This window comes from Ranitomeya variabilis, chromosome 2, assembly GCF_051348905.1.
Source record: "Ranitomeya variabilis isolate aRanVar5 chromosome 2, aRanVar5.hap1, whole genome shotgun sequence".
Taxonomy (NCBI): Eukaryota; Metazoa; Chordata; class Amphibia; order Anura; family Dendrobatidae; genus Ranitomeya; species Ranitomeya variabilis.
Genome location: NC_135233.1, coordinates 833,432,989 through 833,455,927, shown reverse-complemented (window position 1 = coordinate 833,455,927; position 22,939 = coordinate 833,432,989). Strand labels below are relative to the sequence as shown.

General features: G+C 42.6%; 1 protein-coding gene across 2 annotated transcripts in view; it reads left to right on the top strand.

The window, feature by feature from the left end:
* MYOM2 (myomesin 2) overlaps positions 1–22,939 on the top strand; it is a 284,123-nt gene that overhangs the window by 196,768 nt on the left and 64,416 nt on the right. For both annotated transcript variants that reach the window (XM_077290059.1, XM_077290058.1), the window contains 3 exons: positions 7,983–8,119; positions 10,083–10,227; positions 10,665–10,724. In XM_077290059.1, coding sequence (XP_077146174.1) covers positions 7,983–8,119; positions 10,083–10,227; positions 10,665–10,724 — 342 coding nt within the window. The remainder of the gene's footprint in view (positions 1–7,982; positions 8,120–10,082; positions 10,228–10,664; positions 10,725–22,939) is intronic.

Here is a 22,939-nt window from a genome sequence, read left to right as displayed (position 1 = left end):
AATTTATATGGAAATTCAAAAACTGAAAAGTGGAGTGATATTATTCGGCCCCTTTACTTTCAGTGCAGTAAACTCACTCCAAAAGTTCATTGTGGATCTCTGAATGATCCAATGTTGTCCTAAATGCCTAATGATGATAAGTATAATCCACCTGTGTGTAATCAACTCTCTGTATGAATGCACCTGCTCTGTGATAGTTTCAGGGTTCTGTTTGAAGCACAGAGAGCATCATGAAGACCAAGGAACACAACAGGCAGGTCCGTGATACTGTTGTGGAGAAGTTTAAAGCCAAATTTGGATACAAAATGATTTCCAAAACTTTAAACATCCCAAGAAGCACTGTGAAAGCGATCATATTGAAATGGAAGGAACATCATACCACTGCAAATTTACCAAGACCCGGCCATCTGTTGTGAATTTGGATTCTGGGCTCCCCCGGTGGCTACTGGTGGAATTGAACTGGTGTCTTCATCTTCTCTGTTCACCTGTTCCCATCAAGATGTGGGAGTCGCTATATAACCTTGCTGCTCTGTTAGTTGCTTGCCGGTCAACAATGTTATCAGAAGCCTCTCTGTGCTTGTTCCTGCTCCTAGACAACTACTAGATAAGTTGGACTCTTGTCCATGTTTGTTTTTGCATTTTTGTTCCAGTTCACAGCTGTAGTTTCGTTACTGTGTCTGGAAAGCTCTTGTGAACAGGAATTGCCACTCTGGTGTTATGAGTTAATGCCAGAGTTTTAAAGTAATTTCTGGATGGGGTTTTTGATAGGGTTTTCAGCTGACCATGAAAGTGTCCTTTCTGTCTTCTGCTATGTAGTAAGTGGACCTCAAATTTGCTAAACCTATTTTCATACTACGTTTGTTATTTCATCTCAACTCACCGCCAATACATGTGGGGGGCCTCTGTCTCCTTTCGGGGTATTTCTCTAGAGGTGAGCTAGGACTAATATTTTCCTCTGCTAGCTTTATTTAGTCCTCCGGCTGGTGCTGGGCATCTAGAATCAACGTAGGCATGCTACCCGGCCACTGCTAGTTGTGCGTTAGGTTTAGTTCATGGTCAGCTCAGTTCCCATCTTCCAAGAGCTAGTTCCTATATATGCTTATGCTATGTTCTCTTGCCATTGAGATCATGACAGTTTGACCGGCCCACAAAGTGTTAATTGTTTGGGCTGAAGCAGGAGAAAAAGATGTGTTGAAGGGAAATTTTTTTTTTTTTTTTTCCCCCTCAGAGTTTTGCTGCCTAGCCCTTAATTGCTGTCTAGCTGCTTCTTACCTCCTCTTAACCCTTGAATGGCTCTGTGTCCACCTGTTTGTAATGGATCTTCAGAGTGTAACTGCAGGTTTGAATAATCTCGCCACGAAGGTACAAAATTTGCAAGATTTTGTTTGTCATGCACCTGTATCTGAGCCGAGAATTCCTTTGCCGGAATTTTTCTCGGGGAATAGATCCGGGTTTCAGAATTTTCGAAATAATTGCAAATTATTTTTGTCCCTGAAATCTCGCTCTGCCGGAGACCCTGCACAGCAGGTCAGGATTGTTATTTCCTTGCTCCGGGGCGACCCTCAAGACTGGGCTTTTTCATTGACACCAGGGGATCCTGCGTTGCTCAATGTGGATGCGTTTTTTCTGGCCTTGGGGTTGCTTTATGACGAACCTCATTTGGAGCTTCAGGCAGAAAAAACTTTGATGTCCCTATCTCAGGGGCAAGATGAAGCGGAAATTTACTGCCAAAGATTCCGTAAATGGTCTGTGCTTACTCAGTGGAATGAGTGCGCCCTGGCGGCGACTTTCAGAGAGGGTCTCTCTGATGCCATTAAGGATGTTATGGTGGGGTTCCCTGTGCCTGCGGGTCTGAATGAGTCCATGACAATGGCTATTCAGATCGATAGGCGTTTGCGGGAGCGCAAACCAGTGCACCATCTGGCGGTGTCCACTGAGAAGTCGCCAGAGAGTATGCAGTGTGATAGAATTCTGTCCCGAAGCGAGCGGCAGAATTTTAGACGGAAAAATGGGTTGTGTTTCTATTGTGGTGATTCTACTCATGTTATATCAGCATGCTCTAAGCGCACTAAAAAGCTTGGTAAATCTGTTTCCATTTGCACCTTACCGTCTAAATTTATTCTATCTGTGACCCTGATTTGCTCTTTGTCATCTATTACCACGGACGCCTATGTCGACTCTGGCGCCGCTTTGAGTCTTATGGATTGGTCCTTTGCCAAACGCTGTGGGTATGATTTAGAGCCTTTGGAGACTCCTATTCCTCTGAAGGGGATTGACTCCACCCCATTGGCTAATAATAAACCACAATACTGGACACAAGTAACTATGCGTATTAATCCGGATCACCAGGAGATTATTCGCTTTCTGGTGCTGTATAATCTACATGATGATTTGGTGCTAGGATTGCCTTGGCTGCAATCTCACAACCCAGTCCTCGACTGGAGAGCTATGTCTGTGTTGAGCTGGGGATGTAAGGGGGCTCATGGGGATGTACCTGTGGTTTCCATTTCATCATCCATTCCCTCTGAAATTCCTGAGTTCCTGTCTGACTATCGTGACGTCTTTGAAGAATCCAAGCTTGGTTCTTTACCTCCGCACCGAGAGTGCGATTGTGCCATAGATTTAATCCCGGGTAGTAAATACCCAAAGGGTCGTTTATTTAATCTGTCTGTGCCTGAACATGCTGCTATGCGAGAATATATAAAGGAGTCCTTGGAAAAGGGACATATTCGTCCATCGTCATCTCCCTTAGGAGCCGGTTTTTTCTTTGTGTCAAAAAAAGACGGCTCTTTGAGACCATGTATTGATTATCGGCTTTTGAATAAAATCACTGTTAAATATCAATACCCATTGCCGTTGCTGACTGATTTGTTTGCTCGCATAAAGGGGGCCAAGTGGTTCTCTAAGATTGACCTTCGTGGGGCGTATAATTTGGTGCGAATCAGGCAGGGGGATGAGTGGAAAACCGCATTTAATACGCCCGAGGGCCACTTTGAGTATTTGGTGATGCCTTTTGGTCTTTCTAATGCTCCGTCAGTTTTCCACTCCTTTATGCATGATATTTTTCGCGATTATTTGGATAAATTTATGATTGTGTATCTGGATGATATTCTGATTTTTTCGGATGACTGGGACTCTCATGTCCAGCAAGTCAGGAGGGTTTTTCAGGTTTTGCGGTCTAATTTTTTGTGTGTGAAGGGTTCTAAGTGTGTTTTTGGGGTACAGAGGATTTCCTTTTTGGGATATATTTTTTCCCCCTCTTCCATTGAAATGGATCCTGTCAAGGTTCAAGCTATTTGTGATTGGACGCAGCCCTCTTCTCTTAAGAGTCTTCAGAAATTTTTGGGCTTTGCTAACTTTTATCGTCGATTTATTGCTGGTTTTTCGGATATTGCTAAACCATTGACCGATTTGACTAAGAAGGGTGCTGATGTTGCTGATTGGTCCCCTGATGCTGTGGAGGCCTTTCGGGAGCTTAAGCGCCGTTTTTCCTCTGCCCCTGTGTTGCGTCAGCCTGATGTTGCTCTACCTTTTCAGGTTGAGGTCGACGCTTCTGAGATCGGAGCTGGGGCAGTGTTGTCGCAGAAAAGTTCTGACTGCTCCGTGATGAGGCCTTGTGCCTTCTTTTCCCGTAAATTTTCGCCCGCTGAGCGGAATTATGATGTTGGGAATCGGGAGCTTTTGGCCATGAAGTGGGCTTTTGAGGAGTGGCGCCATTGGCTTGAGGGGGCCAGACATCAGGTGGTGGTATTGACTGACCACAAAAATTTGATTTATCTTGAGACCGCCAGGCGCCTGAATCCTAGACAGGCGCGCTGGTCATTATTTTTCTCTCGGTTTAATTTTGTGGTGTCATACCTACCGGGTTCTAAGAATGTTAAGGCGGATGCCCTTTCTAGGAGTTTTGAGCCTGACTCGCCTGGTAACTCTGAGCCCACAGGTATCCTTAAGGATGGAGTGGTATTGTCAGCCGTTTCTCCAGACCTGCGGCGGGCCTTGCAGGAGTTTCAGGCGGATAGACCTGATCGTTGCCCACCTGATAAACTGTTTGTTCCTAATGATTGGACCAGTAGAGTCATCTCTGAGGTTCATTCTTCTGCGTTGGCAGGTCATCCTGGCATTTTTGGTACCAGGGATTTGGTGGCAAGGTCCTTCTGGTGGCCTTCCCTGTCACGAGATGTGCGAGGCTTTGTGCAGTCTTGTGACGTTTGTGCTCGGGCCAAGCCTTGTTGTTCTCGGGCTAGTGGATTATTGTTGCCCTTGCCTATTCCTAAGAGGCCTTGGACGCACATCTCGATGGATTTTATTTCAGATCTGCCTGTTTCTCAGAAGATGTCTGTCATCTGGGTGGTGTGTGACCGTTTTTCTAAGATGGTCCATTTGGTTCCTCTGCCCAAGTTACCTTCTTCTTCCGAGTTGGTTCCTCTGTTTTTTCAAAATGTTGTTCGTTTGCATGGTATTCCTGAGAATATCGTTTCTGACAGAGGGACCCAATTCGTGTCTAGATTTTGGCGGGCATTCTGTGCTAGGATGGGCATAGATTTATCTTTTTCGTCCGCTTTCCATCCTCAGACGAATGGCCAGACCGAGCGGATTAATCAGACCCTGGAGACATATCTGAGGTGTTTTGTGTCTGCTGACCAGGATGATTGGGTTGCTTTTTTGCCATTGGCGGAGTTCGCTCTCAATAATCGGGCCAGCTCTGCCACTTTGGTGTCCCCGTTTTTCTGTAATTCGGGGTTTCATCCTCGATTTTCCTCTGGTCAGGTGGAATCTTCGGATTGTCCTGGAGTGGATGCTGTGGTGGAGAGATTGCATCAGATCTGGGGGCAGGTGGTGGACAATTTGAGGTTGTCCCAGGAGAAGACTCAGCTTTTTGCCAACCGCCACCGTCGTGTTGGTCCTCGGCTTTCTGTTGGGGATTTGGTGTGGTTGTCTTCTCGTTTTGTCCCTATGAGGGTCTCTTCTCCTAAGTTTAAGCCTCGGTTTATCGGCCCGTATAAGATATTGGAGATTCTTAACCCTGTTTCCTTCCGTTTGGACCTCCCTGCATCCTTTTCTATTCATAACGTTTTTCATCGGTCATTATTGCGCAGGTATGAGGTACCGGTTGTGCCTTCCGTTGAGCCTCCTGCTCCGGTGTTGGTTGAGGGTGAGTTGGAGTACGTTGTGGAGAAAATCTTAGACTCTCGTGTTTCCAGACGGAGACTCCAGTATCTGGTCAAGTGGAAGGGATACGGCCAGGAGGATAATTCTTGGGTGAATGCATCTGATGTTCATGCCTCCGATCTGGTTCGTGCCTTTCATAGGGCCCATCCTGATCGCCCTGGTGGTTCTGGTGAGGGTTCGGTGCCCCCTCCTTGAGGGGGGGGTACTGTTGTGAATTTGGATTCTGGGCTCCCCCGGTGGCTACTGGTGGAATTGAACTGGTGTCTTCATCTTCTCTGTTCACCTGTTCCCATCAAGATGTGGGAGTCGCTATATAACCTTGCTGCTCTGTTAGTTGCTTGCCGGTCAACAATGTTATCAGAAGCCTCTCTGTGCTTGTTCCTGCTCCTAGACAACTACTAGATAAGTTGGACTCTTGTCCATGTTTGTTTTTGCATTTTTGTTCCAGTTCACAGCTGTAGTTTCGTTACTGTGTCTGGAAAGCTCTTGTGAACAGGAATTGCCACTCTGGTGTTATGAGTTAATGCCAGAGTTTTAAAGTAATTTCTGGATGGGGTTTTTGATAGGGTTTTCAGCTGACCATGAAAGTGTCCTTTCTGTCTTCTGCTATGTAGTAAGTGGACCTCAAATTTGCTAAACCTATTTTCATACTACGTTTGTTATTTCATCTCAACTCACCGCCAATACATGTGGGGGGCCTCTGTCTCCTTTCGGGGTATTTCTTTAGAGGTGAGCTAGGACTAATATTTTCCTCTGCTAGCTTTATTTAGTCCTCCGGCTGGTGCTGGGCATCTAGAATCAACGTAGGCATGCTACCCGGCCACTGCTAGTTGTGCGTTAGGTTTAGTTCATGGTCAGCTCAGTTCCCATCTTCCAAGAGCTAGTTCCTATATATGCTTATGCTATGTTCTCTTGCCATTGAGATCATGACAGCCATCCCTCTAAACTTTCATCTCAAACAAGGAGAAGACTGATGAGAGAAGCAGCCAAGAGACCCATGATCACTCTGGATGGACTGCAGAGATCTACAGCTGAGGTGCGACAGTCTGTCCATAGGACAACAATCAGTTGTACACTGCACAAATCTGGCCTTTATGAAAGAGTTGCAAGAACAAAGCCATTTCTCAAAGATATCCATAAAATGTGTCTTTTTAAATTTGCAACAAGCCACCTGGGAGACACACCAAACATGTGGGAGAAGGTGCTCTGGTCAGATGAAACTAAAATTGAACTTTTTGGCAACAATGGCAAAAGATATGGTTGGCATAAAGCCAACACAGCTCATCACCCTGAACACACCATCCCAACTGTCAAACGTGGTGGCACCATCATGGTTTGGGCCTGCTTTTCTTCAGCAGGGACAGGGAAGATGGTTAAAATTGATGGGTAGATGGATGGAGCCAAATACAGGACCATTCGTAAAGAATCAAGCTGTTGATCAAATCGTAAATCAAGCTGTTGGAGTCTGCAAAAGACCTGAGACTGGGAAGGAGATTTGTCTTCCAACAGGACAATGATCCCAAACGTAAAGCAAAATCTACAATGGAATGGTTCACAAATAAACGTATCCAGGTGTTAGAATGGCCAAGTCAAAGTCCAGACCTCAATCCAATTGAGAATCTGTGGAAAGAGCTGAAAACTGCAGTTCACAAATGATCTCCATCAAACTTCACTGAGCTCGAGCTGTTTGCCAAGGAAGAATGGGCAAGAATTTCAGTCTCTCGATGTACAAAACTGATAGAGACATATCCCAAGTGACTTGCAGTTGTAATCGCAGCAAAAGGTGGCGCAACAAAGTATTAAGTTAAAGGGGCCAAACAATATTGCACGCCCCACTTTTCAGTTTTTGAATTTCCAAAAAAATTTAAAATAACCAATAAATTTCATTCAACTTCACAATTGTGTTCCACTTGTTGTCGATTCTTCACCAGAAATGTACATTTGGTATCTTTATGTTTGAAGCATGATATGTGGGAAATGGTTGAAAAGTTCCAGGGAGCCGAATTCTTTTGCATGGCACTGTATCAACCTTAAAGTAGTTGTATAGATTGATTGAGGTAAGAAAATAAGGTCAGTCCATAGGCCATTTCTGGTATTGCAGTTTGATTGTTTTAAATCGTATCAAGCAGCAAAACAGACACAACCGACGAACCTACCTTTCAGGAAAATATATAGACTTAGTATTCTGATACTGTTGAAAAGTCAAGTTGCTAAATTCTTTCATATGTACAGGACCTTGAAAAAAAAAGACTGCAAGTCTGTTTTTGACAACAGAGCCTAAGAAAGTGCCAGCTTGTATTCATCTGATGAGAGCAAGCTACATCACCCAGCATTTTTATGGTCTTAACCAAGGGGTCATGGCTCAGAATATTAATGCTGGGCAGCCTAAGGTCATGCCCCCAGAGAAATTGATGAGACACATCACCCTTGGTAAAGACAATAACAATCAGCACTAAAGAAAAAGGCCATTATCTCTGGAACATTATGATGGATTAAATAAAAACAAATCCGGAATATTTAGGGAAGAAGAGGAAATAAAATAGGAACTAAAACTGGCCACTTGTGACCTAATGGTAGTTTTTTTTTTAAGTGAATGTTATTGAGCTGCAATGCCAGACAGATACCAAGGACCTAAGTGGTGCAGTTTCTGGAAAAAATACAGACCATCTTTTCTAATCTCATACAATCCATTGTGGGGCATTTTCACTGATCAATAAAAGACATGTTAATGTATGGGAATCTTGAATATTGGTAATATTTACGCTTGTGTTCTTATCGCTTCCTTGACCTCCATCATATGTATTTACTTTTAGCCATTCCTCTGAAGTCAGAATTGACCTATGAAATTTTGGAGAAAGGCAGAGTGCGTTTCTGGTTGGAAGCTCACAACTTGTCTGCAGACGCGAGCTTTAGATTTGTTGTGAACGATTTGGAGATTAAAGACAGTGAGGTTTGTAGATTTCTTTTTCCCTGCTGGATTTGTTTTGTAAGAGTTTTAGTATAATGTTATAAAAAAATATGTTCCTCTACACTTTCCCTGCTACTTCTTAATATCATAGCTTATTGCAATGGAATGGAAGATGGGTCCCTTAAGAAGAATTACGCCAATTGCTGTTCAATATAATAATATGATTCAGAACACAGCTGCATAGTGCTAGCAGCAAATTAATCCAATCTTCCAAAACCCAATGTCTTTTTTTTGCCACAATATAAACTACTAAAATACATCAGTATCAACATAAGATTATTGTAATATTTCCTATTGCCGAAATGAAATGTGTGGGAATTTGGATATTGACCTGTATAGAAATCCACAACTCGTATTGATCTGCTACATAATCTCTAAATATATTTGTGTTTTCCCCGCAAGGAGTAGATGCAATTATTGTTTTTCCTTCACACTAAAGCAATGTTTCTGTAACATAACAGCAGGAGTTTCTTGTGCAGTGGATTGGTTGAAAGTCCTATTGTGTTCCACAATAGATTAAAAGCTTTCCAATTCTTGAAAATACATTTGTCAGTGAGATCAACAGATTTAATGGCAGAAAAAAAGCTTTATAAGATTCCATAGCCTAATAATAATAACTGAGTCAGGGGATCATGCACTACTTTTGCTATTAAGCTGTTATTCTACTTGTTCTGGGTATTGTTAGGGTAGAAAAATCAATGTTTATGAAGAAATATCCATGAGCAATGCAGTTTTTCTCTAAATCAGGTACCTTAAAAAAAGGATAAAGAGTTGGATAAATACACAGAAGACAAACCGGAAAATAACTGTAAGGCTGTGTTCCCGCGATAAGTTTTTGGTTATACTTCCAGAAAAGTGAATGGGAGTTATAGGAATCCCATGACCACTGTGCTTTTATCTCTCAGTGTAAACTGAACTGTGGTTTGTTTTTCAAATCCGCAGCATATCAATTTCTCTTGCAAGTACGCAGAAAATTATGTGAAGATTTTCCTTGTAGACTTGCATTAGATGAAGAAAATTAGGAACAAATGCATATATTCGTATTTAGTTTGTTTCCACTATGAATATGCACAAAAACTACATGTACCAATAAAGTTCTGTCAAAGCCAGATACCATGAAGCATCAAAAACAAAACAGCTTTATTTTAAACACAACATACCAAAAAGAGGCACAAAACGCAGTGCTAGAAAGAAGATAAAACCATTTGTAAAAAAGCACTGAAAAATAAAATGAAAAGCAAGTAAACTAATTTACTTAGTACTGTAGAGGTGCAGAAATTCTGCAACTACTGTACAAAAACTCACCAAATACTCATTGTGGAACATAGCCTCAGAGGGGTTTTAGAAACATATAGCTTTTTTCCTGGTGCTACAGCCAAACCTTAACTTCAAGATGAAAGGGACATATAAAGCTGTTTTTTTTTAGCTTTTTTTAATCTTGAAATGTGTTTGTTTAACAATTAGAATTTTCCAACCATAGCACAATATCACATGAACAGAAACAATGCTAGAAGGACCCCACCATAAAAATGGAACAGTGCTTGTTACATAGCAAAATGTCCATGTTGTTTTTAATATGCTACAAAAATACTGCAGGATTGGAACTCTAGAGGGAGCCAAAAGGGTTTGCTCTTTCAGGTCAATATTATTAGCCAAAGCCATAAAGTTTGCATATGGCATCACCTATTTTTAAGGATTTTACACGTGAGCATTATATGACTTCCTATGATTTGTATAATCATTGAATTCTTTAAGAAAGGCAGCACTCAACGTAAGTATCTTGAAAACTTTATTAGATAAAAAATAATAGCTCACATTATATAGGAGAATGCTGGTGCATTCAGGTGACCATAGTTTCGCCCTATTGTGTGCTTCATCTGGCCATACAGCGTTACGATATGCCGACATGATGGGAAGCTGAATTCTAATACTTTACCTTTTGCAGAATCACCGTATTAAGTTTGATAGAGCTGCTGGCACTATTGAAATGGTAATGGACCGATTTACAGTAGAAAATGAGGGTACCTATACAGTACAAATTCATGACGGGAAAGCCAAGAACCAGTCCTCATTAGTTCTCATTGGAGATGGTAAGTTGCTGGCTTTCATATGATTCACAGGAAACTTTAATACAGCGATGCCATATAATGTTATATTTGTTCTTCAGAATCTAATATACAGGGAGGGCCATGTATATGGATACACATAAATAAAATGGGAATGGTTGGTGATATCAACTTCCTGTTTGTGGCACATTAGTATATGGAAGGGGGAAAACTTTTCAAGATAGGTGGTGACCATGGTGGCCATTTTGAAGTCGGCCATTTTGGATCAAACTTTATAAATGGCCCACACGGGTCTATCCATATAAATGGCCCACCCTGTACATAATATTTAACTATTTTGTGCTAAAACTGTGTTTCAGTGCTAAATCAGAAGGCCAGATTTTTTTTAGCACGGTCACTACTTTTTATAACAGCAGTGATAACATGATTTATTGCATTTTATTTTATTTATATATTTGCAGCATTTAAGGCACTTCTGGCTGAAGCTGAATTTCAGAGACAGGAATATATCAGAAAGCAAGGTAAAGTATAATAGGTAGTTGAGTCCAAAATCTGAAAATTAAGCATTCAATCTCAAAGATGTATTAATATTGGCAAATTGTGTGAGAAGTTCACCAATTTTCACCCCTCATGCAATGTCTGCCAAAAGGGAATACCCTGTTATTGTCTATGACAAAGGTGTTACGTGTCAGAGAAAAGGATTTCACAAATGTGGTTTTCAGCTGAAATGCTGTATATTTCAGTGTATTTACACCTAAAAACTAGATAAATCTGTCTTATGCTAATTGGAAAATTAATTTGCAGACAAAAGCAAATGCCGTTGTAAATCTGTATAAATATTAATGAATTCTGAGCAGGAAATGAGCTTTTTTTTTATAGAGTTACATGGGTTAAGTTGTTACCCATATTATACCTGCTTTCTAAAAGCGGGTTCATTAACATGGTAAAATTGGCAGTAAATTGCAAAAAATTATCCTATAAATTTCTCATTCAATAATTGCAGAAATTCATCATTTGAAATGGAATTTGAACACACACCATTACACTTAACAAAAAGTGGAAAAGTAGTGTCTATTCATTCCTTTATGCAAATAGCTCTGATTAAAGTGTTTCCTACAATCTCATCATATCAAGGCATTGAAAATTATTTTCATGTCGTTTTATAGGACATAATCATTCATACAATTCACATATTTAATATAACACAGTTGATCATTTTAATGCGATGCTGGTGCCGTGCAATACATTACTTTGTTAGTAGCTGTAAAACATTACTCATGTAAATCATTTGGACGTTTCCAGGCCAAAAAAAAGTATCATTACTAGTGTTGAGCATTCCGATACTGCAAGTATCGGGTATCGGCCGATACTTGCTGTATCGGAATTCCGATATCGAGATCCGATATTTTTGTGATATCGGGTATCGGTATCGAAACAACATTAATGTAAAAATGTGTAAAAGAGAGAATTAAAATAAAAAATATTGCTATACTCACCTCTCCGACGCAGCCTGCACCTTACCGAGGGAAGCGGCAGCGTTCTTTGTTTAAAATTCGCGCTTTTCTTTCCTTTACGTGAGTCCCGGCTTGTGATTGGTTGCGTGCCGCCCATGTGACCGGGACGCAACCAATCACAGCAAGCCGTGACGTAATTTCAGGTCCTTCAGGATTTTAAAATTACGTTCCGGCGTTGTGATTGGTTGCGTCGCAGTCACATGGGCGACGCAACCAATCACAGCAAGCCGTGACGTAATTTCAGGTCCTTAAGGATTTTAAAATTACGTCCCGGCTTTGTGATTGGTTGCGTCGCAGTCACATGGGAGACGCAACCAATCACAAGCCGTGACGTCACGGGAGGCTGGACACGCGCGCATTTTAAAATGGGCGCGTGTCCAGCCTCCCGTGACGTCCCGGCTTGTGATTGGTTGCGCCGCGATCAACCAATCACAAGCCGGGAGGCTGGACACGCGCCCATTTTAAAATTTTAAAATGCGCGCGTGTCCAGCCTCCCGGCTTGTGATTGGTTGACCGCGGCGCAACCAATCACAAGCCGGGACGTCTCGGGAGGCTGAACACGCGCCCATTTTAAAAAGCGCGCGTGTCCAGCCTCCCGTGACGTCACGGCTTGTGATTGGTTAATGGTGGCCATGTTGCCGGGACGCGGACCAATCACAGCAAGCCGTGACGTAATTTCGTCACGGCTTGCTGTGATTGGTCCGCGTCCCGGCAACATGGCGCCGTGACCAATCATAAGCCGGGACGTCACTGGAGGCTGGACACGCGCGCTTTTTAACCCCTTCACCCCCAAGGGTGGTTTGCACGTTAATGACCGGGCCAATTTTTACAATTCTGACCACTGTCCCTTTATGAGGTTATAACTCTGGAACGCTTCAACGGATCTTGGCGATTCTGACATTGTTTTCTCGTGACATATTGTAATTCATGATAGTGGTAAAATTTCTTTGATATTACCTGCGTTTATTTGCAGAAAAAATGGAAATTTGGCGAAAATTTTGAAAATTTTGCAATTTTCCAACTTTGAATTTTTATGCCCTTAAATCACAGAGATATGTCATGCAAAATACTTAATAAGTAACATTTCCCACATGCCTACTTTACATCAGCACAATTTTGGAACCAAAATTTTTTTTTGTTAGGGAGTTATAAGGGTTAAAAGTTGACCAGCAATTTCTCATTTTTACAACACCATTTTTTTTTAGGAACCACATCTCATTTGAAGTCATTTTGAGGGGTCTATATGATAGAAAATACCCATGTGTGACACCATTCTAAAAACTGCACCCCTCAAGGTGCTCAAAACCATATTCAAGAAGTTTATTAACCCTTCTGGTGCTTCACAGGAATTTTTGGAATGTTTAAATAAAAATGAACATTTAACTTTTTTTCACAAAAAATTTACTTCAGCTCCAATTTGTTTTATTTTACCAAGGGTAACAGGAGAAAATGGACCCCAAAATTTGTTGTACAATTTGTCCTGAGTACGCCGATACCCCATATGTGGGGGTAAACCACTGTTTGGGCGCATGACAGAGCTCGGAAGCGAAGGAGCGCCATTTGACTTTTCAATGCAAAATTGACTGGAATTGAGATGGGACGCCATGTTGCGTTTGGGGAGCCCCTGATGTGCCTAAACATTGAAACCCCCCACAAGTGATACCATTTTGGAAAGTAGACCCCATAAGGAACTTATCTAGAGGTGTGGTGAGCACTTTGACCCACCAAGTACTTCACAGAAGTTTATAATGCAGAACCGTAAAAATAAAAAATCATATTTTTCACAAAAATTATTTTTCGCCCCCAATTTTTTATTTTCCCAAGGGTAAGAGAAGAAATTGGACCCCAAAAGTTGTTGTACAATTTGTCCTGAGTACGCTGATACCCCATATGTGGCGATAAACCACTGTTTGGGCGCATGGGAGAGCTCGGAAGGGAAGTAGCACCGTTTGACTTTTCAATGCAAAATTGACTGGAATTGAGATGGGACGCCATGTTGCGTTTGGGGAGCCCCTGATGTGCCTAAACATTGAAACCCCCCACAAGTGACACCATTTTGGAAAGTAGACCCCCTAAGGAACTTATCTAGAGGTGTGGTGAGCACTTTGACCCACCAAGTACTTCACAGAAGTTTATAATGCAGAACCGTAAAAATAAAAAATCATATTTTTTCACAAAAATTATTTTTCGCCCCCAATTTTTTATTTTCCCAAGGGTAAGAGAAGAAATTGGACCCCAACAGTTGTTGCACAATTTGTCCTGAGTACGCTGATACCCCATATGTGGCGATAAACCACTGTTTGGGCGCATGGGAGAGCTCGGAAGGGAAGTAGCACCGTTTGACTTTTCAATGCAAAATTGACAGGAATTGAGATGGGACGTCATGTTGCGTTTGGAGAGCCACTGATGTGCCTAAACATTGAAACCCCCCACAAGTGACACCATTTTGGAAAGTAGACCCCCTAAGGAACTTATCTAGATGTGTTTTGAGCGCTTTGACCCAGCAAGGGCTTCACAGAAGTTAATAATGCAGAGCCGTAAAAATAAAACAAAAATTTTTTCCCACAAAAATTATTTTTTTAGCCCCCAGTTTTGTATTTTCCCGAGGGTAGCAGGAGAAATTGGACCCCAAAATCTGTTGTCCAAGTTGTCCTGAATGCGATGATATACCATATGTGGGGAGAACCACTGTTTGGGCGCATGGGAGGGCTCGGAAAGGAAGGAGCGCCATTTGGAATGCAGACTTAGATGGAATGGTCTGCAGGCGTCACATTGCGTTTGCAGAGCCCCTAATGTACCTAAACAGTAGAAACCCCCCACAAGTGACACCATGTTGGAAAGTAGACCCCCTAAGGAACTTATCTAGATGTGTGATGAGCGCTTTGACCCACCAAGGGCTTCACAGAAGTTTATAATGCAGAGCCGTAAAAATAAAACAAAAATTTTTTCCCACAAAAATCATTTTTCAGCCCCCAGTTTTGTATTTTCCCGAGGGTAACAGGAGAAATTGGACCCCAAAAGTTGTTGTCCAATTTGTCCTGAGTGCGCTGATACCCCATATGTGGGGGGAAACCACCGTTTGGACGCATGGAAGGGCTCGGAAGTGAAGGAGCGCCATTTGGAATGCAGACTTAGATGGAATGGTCTGCAGGCGTCACATTGCGTTTGCAGAGCCCCTAATGTACTTAAACAGTAGAAATCCCCCACAAGTGACACCATGTTGGAAAGTAGACCCCCTAAGGAACTTATCTAGATGTGTGGTGAGCGCTTTGACCCACCAAGGGCTTCACAGAAGTTTATAATGCAGAGCCGTAAAAATAAAACAAAAATTTTTTCCCACAAAAATTATTTTTCAGCCCCCAGTTTTGTATTTTTCCGAGGGTAACAGGAGAAATTGGACCCTAAAAGTTGTTGTCCAATTTGTCCTGAGTGCGCTGATACCCCATATGTGGGGGGAACCACCGTTTGGATGCATGGGAGGGCTCGGAAGGGAAGGAGCGCCATTTGGAATGCAGACTTAGATGGAATGGTCTGCAGGCGTCACATTGCGTTTGCAGAGCCCCTAATGTACCTAAACAGTAGAAGCCCCGCACAAGTGACCCCATTTTGGAAACTAGACCCCCCAAGGAACTTATCTAGATGTGTTGTAAGAACTTTGAACCCCCAAGTGTTTCACTACAGTTTATAACGCAGAGCCGTGAAAATAAAAAATCCTTTTTTTTCCCACAAAAATTATTTTTTAGCCCCCAGTTTTGTATTTTCCTAGGGGTAACAGGAGAAATTGGACCCCAAAGGTTGTTGTTCTATTTGTCCTGAGTACGCTGATACCCCATATGTTGGGGTAAACCCCTGTTTGGGCACACGGGAGAGCTCGGAAGGGAAGGAGCACTGTTTTACTTTTTCAACGCAGAATTGGCTGGAATTGAGATCGGACGCCATGTCGCGTTTGGAGAGCCCCTGATGTGCCGAAACAGTGGAAACCCCCCAATTATAACTGAAACCCTAATCCAAACACACCCCTAACCCTAATCCCAACAGTAACCCTAACCACACCTCTAACCCTGACACACCCCTAACCCTAATCCCAACCCTATTCCCAACCGTAAATGTAATCTAAACCCTAACCGTAACTTTAGCCCCAACCCTAACCCTAACTTTAGCCCCAACCCTAACTGTAGCCTTAACCCTAGCCCCAACCCTAGCCCTAACCCTAGCCCTAATGGGAAAATGGAAATAAATACTTTTTTTTTATTTTTCCCTAACTAAGGGGGTGATGAAGGGGGGTTTGATTTACTTTTATAGCGGGTTTTTTAGCGGATTTTTATGATTGGCAGCCGTCACACACTGAAAGACGCTTTTTATTGCAAAAAATATTTTTTGCGTTACCACATTTTGAGAGCTATAAATTTTCCATATTTTGGTCCACAGAGTCATGTGAGGTCTTGTTTTTTGCGGGACGAGTTGACGTTTTTATTGGTAACATTTTTGGGCACGTCACATTTTTTGATCGCTTTTTATTCCGATTTTTGTGAGGCAGAATGACCAAAAACCAGCTATTCATGAATTTCTTTTGGGGGAGGCGTTTATACCGTTCCGCGTTTGGTAAAATTGATAAAGCAGTTTTATTCTTCGGGTCAGTACGATTACAGCGATATCTCATTTATATTATTTTTTTATGTTTTGGCGCTTTTATACGATAAAAACTATTTTATGGAAAAAAGAATTATTTTTGCATCGCTTTATTCTCAGGACTATAACTTTTTTATTTTTCTGCTGATGATGCTGTATGGTGGCTCGTTATTTGCGGAACAAGATCACGCTTTCAGCGGTACCATGGTTATTTATATCTGTCTTTTTGATCGCGTGTTATTCCACTTTTTGTTCGGCGGTATGATAATAAAGCGTTGTTTTTTGCCTCGTTTTTTTTTTTTTTTTCTTACGGTGTTTACTGAAGGGGTTAACGAGTGGGCCAGTTTTATAGGTCGGGTCGTTACGGACGCGGCGATACTAAATATGTGTACTTTTATTGTTTTGTTTTTTTTATATTTAGGTAAAGAAATGTATTTATGGGAATAATATTTTTTTTTTTTTTTCATTATTTTGGAATATTTTTTTTTATTTTTTTTTACACATTTGGAAATTTTTTTTTTTACTTTTTTACTTTGCCCCAGGGGGGGACAATACAGATCGGTGATCTGCCAGTTTGCATAGCACTCTGACAGCTCACCGATCTGATTGAAGTGCAGGCTGCTTCACAGTGCCTGCTCTGAGCAGGCTTCTGTGAAGCCACCTCCCTCCCTGCAGGACCCGGATCCGCGGCCATCTTGGATCCGGGTCTGGAGCAGGCAGGGAGGGAGGTAAGACCCTCGCAGCAACGCGATCACATCGCGTTGCTGCGGGGGGCTCAGGGAAGCCCGCAGGGAGCCCTCTCCCTGCGCGATGCTTCCCTGCATCGCCGGCACATCGCGATCATGTTTGATCGCGGTGTGCCGGGGGTTAATGTGCCAGGGGCGGTCCGTGACCGCTCCTGGCACATAGTGCCGGATGTCAGCTGCGATATGCAGCTGACACCCGGCCGCGATCGGCCGCGCTCCCCCCGTGAGCGCGGCCGATCGGCTATGACGTACTATCCCGTCAAGGGTCAGATAGGCCCAGGTCACCTCGACGGGATAGTACGTCAAAGGTCACAGAGGGGTTAAAATGGGCGCGTGTCCAGCCTCCCGTGACGTCCCGGCTTGTGATTGGTTAATGGCGGCCATGTTGCCGGGACGCGGACCAATCACAGCAAGCCGTGACGTAATTTCGTCACGGCTTGCTGTGATTGGTCCGCGTCCCGGCAACATGGCCGCCCTGACCAATCACAAGCCGGGACTTCACGTAACCAAGTAAAAGCGCGAATTTTAAACAAACAACGCTGCCGGTTCCCTCGCTGAGGTCCAGGCTGCGTCGGACAGGTGAGTATAGCGATATTTTTTATTTTAATTCTTTCTTTTACACATTTATATGGATCCCAGGGCCTGAAGGAGAGTTTCCTCTCCTTCAGACCCTGGGAACCATCAGGAATACCGTCCGATACTTGAGTCCCATTGACTTGTATTGGTATTGGGTATCGGTATCGGATTGGATCCGATACTTTGCCGGTATCGGCCGATACTTTCCGATACCGATACTTTCAAGTATCGGACGGTATCGCTCAACACTAATCATTACCACGTCAATCTGTGTGTCTAACAGGATCACATACCATTGGTGCAAACTGTGCAGCTGAACAGGGGCCCGAGAGATTAAGGGGCCCACTATCACCCTTGTGGACTTGTGCATTGTGATGAACTTTTGGACTGCAAAGCACCAACATAATGTTCTTGCACAAGAGCCCTCTCCTGACTGTGTCCTCTTCTGGTGTATAGTATTAAAATCATAACTAAAATTCAAAAATACAAATATAAATAAGAAAACATGATTTTAAACTTTATATTTCAGTAAAAATTCACATTTTTATGGCATATAGCTTCCTTTTTCTTTTGGATGTGCTTTTTCTAAGAAGCTGCCACTTTACTAGGCAATCAGATGTTTTGATGTATGGTGCATAGTATTGCAGTTCAGCTCTATTCACTTAAACAGATATCAGCAGCAATACAAGATACGGACTATGGGCAGAAATGGCTCTGTTTCTGAAAAAGGTATAAAATCTTTTCTACTTTTGGAGAATCCAGCCAACATTAAATATGAGCTACTCCGGGGTACCCTTAAACGGACACCAAGATCTACCAATATATGGATAAAAATTTGAAACAAATGTCATAGCTTTTATGATTTTAGTTGCTGTTTTCACTAAGGCCATGTTCACACGTTCAGTATTTGGTCAGTATTTTACAATGGTATTTGTAAGCTAAAACCAGGAGAGGGTGAAAAATGCAGAGGTGGCGAATATGTCTGTGACGGGGTGCATGACAGAGCAGACAGGGACAGCAGACCGGTGAACAATTTAAAAGACCTTTATTGGGACTGAAAGAATATTCCACTGAACAAAGATATGATTCCTTAGAGTCTGCAAAATAAACAAATTTGGGGGCGCCATTCAGTTATCTGACAAAAGGAAAATGCAACAACAGTCCTTAGACTAGTTGCTCAAATCCAAAAGGGTGGGTAAGACATCACAATACCATGTAGCAACTGATCCCCAATCTCCAATAGTCCATAAATGGGGCCCCAGGACCTGGCCGCAGCAGCAGATCCTAGTCTTTCACAAGACTCAGCATCAACTATTAAATCAAACTTGTGGCTTATTGTTTTACCTCTCTTTGAATCAGCCCCCTGGTTGGACAGAGATGTTTACACCCCACCCCCTTAAACATATTCATCAGATAGACTAAAAAAATAGACTAAAAAAATGACACTGGCGCTCACCCAGAAATTAGTGATCCTCAGCTGCTGGAGTCAACCAGGGTAGTGCCCCCTGTATAGCAATATAACCAATAGACAAAATAGACACCACGCTTAAGGATTCCAGGACAAATAACACTGAGGTGGAAGATTTTGAAATGAGAAATCCACAGGGTCTCCACTTGGATTCCTAGTACAGAGAACCCCTCAAAACCCTCAAAAATAATAGCGAGTTCTTACTCAGACCCCCTGACACAACACAAACCTACATTAACCACACAATGCATTTGACTAGTCAGGTGCCAATAAACACACGCTTACCTCTTGTGTGGTTGCAGCGACTGAGTGTGAGCCTTTGCTAGATGTGTATTCTCGCCCACCCGGTAGGTGCAACTGGGGGCTTAGGCGCAGTACGCACCAGATGGCAGAGTGCAGTATATACCCAGGGAAGCCCCGGCCGTTAGCGTTCCCTGGATACCGCATGCAAAAAAAGATGGCCGCTAAGCTCCTCCTACTTCGTGACGTCACCTGTAGTATGGAGCGCTGAAAGAAGAGCCCTGAGGAAGAAGAGCGCTGCTCTTCGAAACGCATTGGTTGATCCTCTTCCCCTTTTTGAGTCTTCCAGTGCTCTGTACTACAGGTGATGTCACGAAGTAGGAGGAGCTTAGCAGCCATCTTTTTTTGCATGCGGTATCCAGGGAACGCTACCGGCCGGGGCTTCCCTGGGTATATACTGCACTCTGCCATCTGGTGCGTACTGCGCCTAAGCCCCCAGTTGCACCTACCGGGTGGGCGAGAATACACATCTAGCAAAGGCTCACACTCAGTCGCTGCAACCACACAAGAGGTAAGCGTGTGTTTATTGGCACATGACTAGTCAAATGCATTGTGTGGCTAATGTAGGTTTGTGTTGTGTCAGGGGGTCTGAGTAAGAACTCGCTATTATTTTTGAGGGTTTTGAGGGGTTCTCTGTACTAGGAATCCAAGTGGAGACCCTGTGGATTTCTCGTTTCTAAATCTTCCACCTCAGTGTTATTTGTCCTGGGATCCTTAAGCGCGGTGTCTATTTTGTCTATTGGTTATATTCATCAGATAGCTCAAAAGATGAAGAAGGTTCCGTAAGCCCAGTCTCCAGCTTGTCTGCAGGATTGATTATTATGGAAGCCCCCCTGTAGAGAGAAACAAAGACACACATTCCTCCACTAGATTCAGGAAAGAAAATGCCAATTTAGGCCTGATTACAGTATGGTCCATGAAAACTGGTTGGTTGTGACACTTAGAATGCTTCTATTATACCTTTCCACTGATTGTTCCACTCCTGATTTTGGCTTACAAACATTGATGTAAAATATTGACTAAATACTGAACATGTGACCGTGGCCCAAAAGAAACACATGCAATACTTCTGAGTTTTTCACCCACTCCTTGGTTTTGGTTTCCAAATACTGATGGAAAATACTGACCAAACACTGAACGTGCGAACATGGCCTAAGGGCTCATACTAACTTGCGAGAAACTCGGATGAGTCTCTCATGTTAATACCCGGCGCTGATGCCGGCACTAAGTTCGGAGCGTGCGGCCGCATAGGAATACATGCGGCCGCATAGGAATACATGCGGCCGCACGCTCTGCTCCTGAGTGCTGGGTGCAGTGCCGGGTAAAACATGAGAGACTCATCCGAGTTTCTCGCAAGTGAGTATGAGCCCTGATAGTCACAAACTGAAAGGTCATCTCACAACCTCTTCTGTGTTAAGTTTCAGCAGGTGCTGCCATGCAATCACACAATGACAAGTTGTCATTAGAAATATCTAGAAAAAAAAGAGCACTGTAGTAGTTTTTCATGCACAGCATCGATTCACTCCTCTGTGCAGAGAACTACATCAAGCCCTATTCACTTGAATTAATATTATTTATAGCATTCCTTTCTGGTTTTGGAATCTCGTGTCCCACAGCTAAAGTTTGTTTTAAAAAACAACTGAGTTTTACGCACCCTCCCCAGGTCCAAAGCTGAGATTTTAACACTGTTATTGTTTGCAGCATTAACATCACACAGAGAGTACTGCAGTCAGACAGTGAGCATGATAACTTTGAGTGGCTATTCTGTCAACTGAGCCACTGAGCTGAATTATTGTCTGCAGCGCTAATGTAACACCAGTAACAGACACTGAGAGCAGCAGCAGAGATTCAGCTCAAGACAGGGGAGGGTGAGAAAAATACAGTTAATTTTTTTTAAACCAATTACAGCTGGGGGTGAAGGTTTTTTAAACCCCTTTAATCTGAGGGCACTATACATGTGAAAACAATATTTACAATAGATAGCAATCAATTAGCAATACATAACTATGAAAAGTATATCTAAACATGGTTAAGGGAGTGACTGAGAGGTACAGTGGAAGAGAGGACCCTGGATGAAGAGGCATGCAATCTACAGGGTAGGCAGAGGGAGACAGGTGAGGGTGGAAGCTGCTGTTTCGGCTATGTAATGACAGCAGGGTTCTTGCAAGTTATAGGCTTTGTTGAAGAGGTGGATTTCCATGTTGGAAAGGTTTCAAAGTTTGAAGAGAGTTTGGTTGTGTCTATTAATTTGAGGTAAAGCACAAGAGAAATCCTGGATATTGTAGTGCGAGAAACACAAAAGACAAAAGCAGAGAATATCTTCTTGTGAGGATTGGAGATTACGTGAGTGAGGTATCGGGGATTAGGTCAGAGATGTATGAAGTGGACGTTTATGCATGGTCTTGTTAATAGTTGACACTGAGCTCTCTGGGTAATGGGGAGCCAGTGAAGGAATTGGTAGAGGAGTAATAAGATGAGTGGTGGAGTATTTGGGCAGCAGAGTTAAAGATGGATTGGAAGGGTACAAGAGTGCAAGATACAAGGTCACAGATGAAGATGTTGTAATATTCTAGTTGAGAGATAATAGTAAGGGCAGGCAGTTAGATTTTTCTTGGTTGAAACTTGAAAAAAGAGCCGATTCTGGAAATGTTTTTGAGTTGGATGTAGCAAGGGGCAGTAAATGCTTGAATATTTGGTTTGAAGGACAAGAAATAAAGCCATGCTGCCATTTCCAGCACACGTGGTGCCAAGACATCATAGTGCAGATACAACCAGTGAAAGGTGTGCAGCATTGCACAAGAGATGTGGCTACTTCACTTTCACATTCTGTGGGGTCCAAACAGTTTTTCCTTTTCTTCTGTGCCCCTATCAAAATTATGCCATCCGCTAATAAAAGTGCACATTTTCCCTTGAACTAACTGGGACTTTTATGTGGGTGCGGGCATGTTTTGATGGTTCAGCGTCAGAGGAGAAAAAGTAAATGGTCACAGAAACATTCTGTGGTACACACCAAGTTGGTTGAATGGATAATTTGCATCTTTATTTTTTTGGCGCATAACTTTGGAACGGAGGGGCACAAAGGAAAAAAAGAAATGTTCCAGAATCAATGGACTAACGACAATTCGAGGAGTTACTGAGTTTAAGATGAGAAAAAAAGACAGATAAAGTTCCTTTTTTAAGTCAGAGTACTTTTAATTTCTACACTGTGAAAATATATTGATAGGTTATTAGACTTCCATGTGATGTGTCGTACAGTACGTACTGCGTGTCTGAGATATGTAAACTAGATGCTAAGTCCCACTGGGGACAATATGTATAGCACCATATAAGCAGTAAGAGATAAAGTACGGTATATAATAGCTACATTCTTTTACACAAAACAGAAAAGCCCATATAAAAGGCTTGGAAACGGGAATACTTGGATTTAGTAGAGAATGATTATTTCAATTTAATATTGTGTTAATGTCCTAGGAGAATAGTTATCTCAGTTATTCATTTGAAAT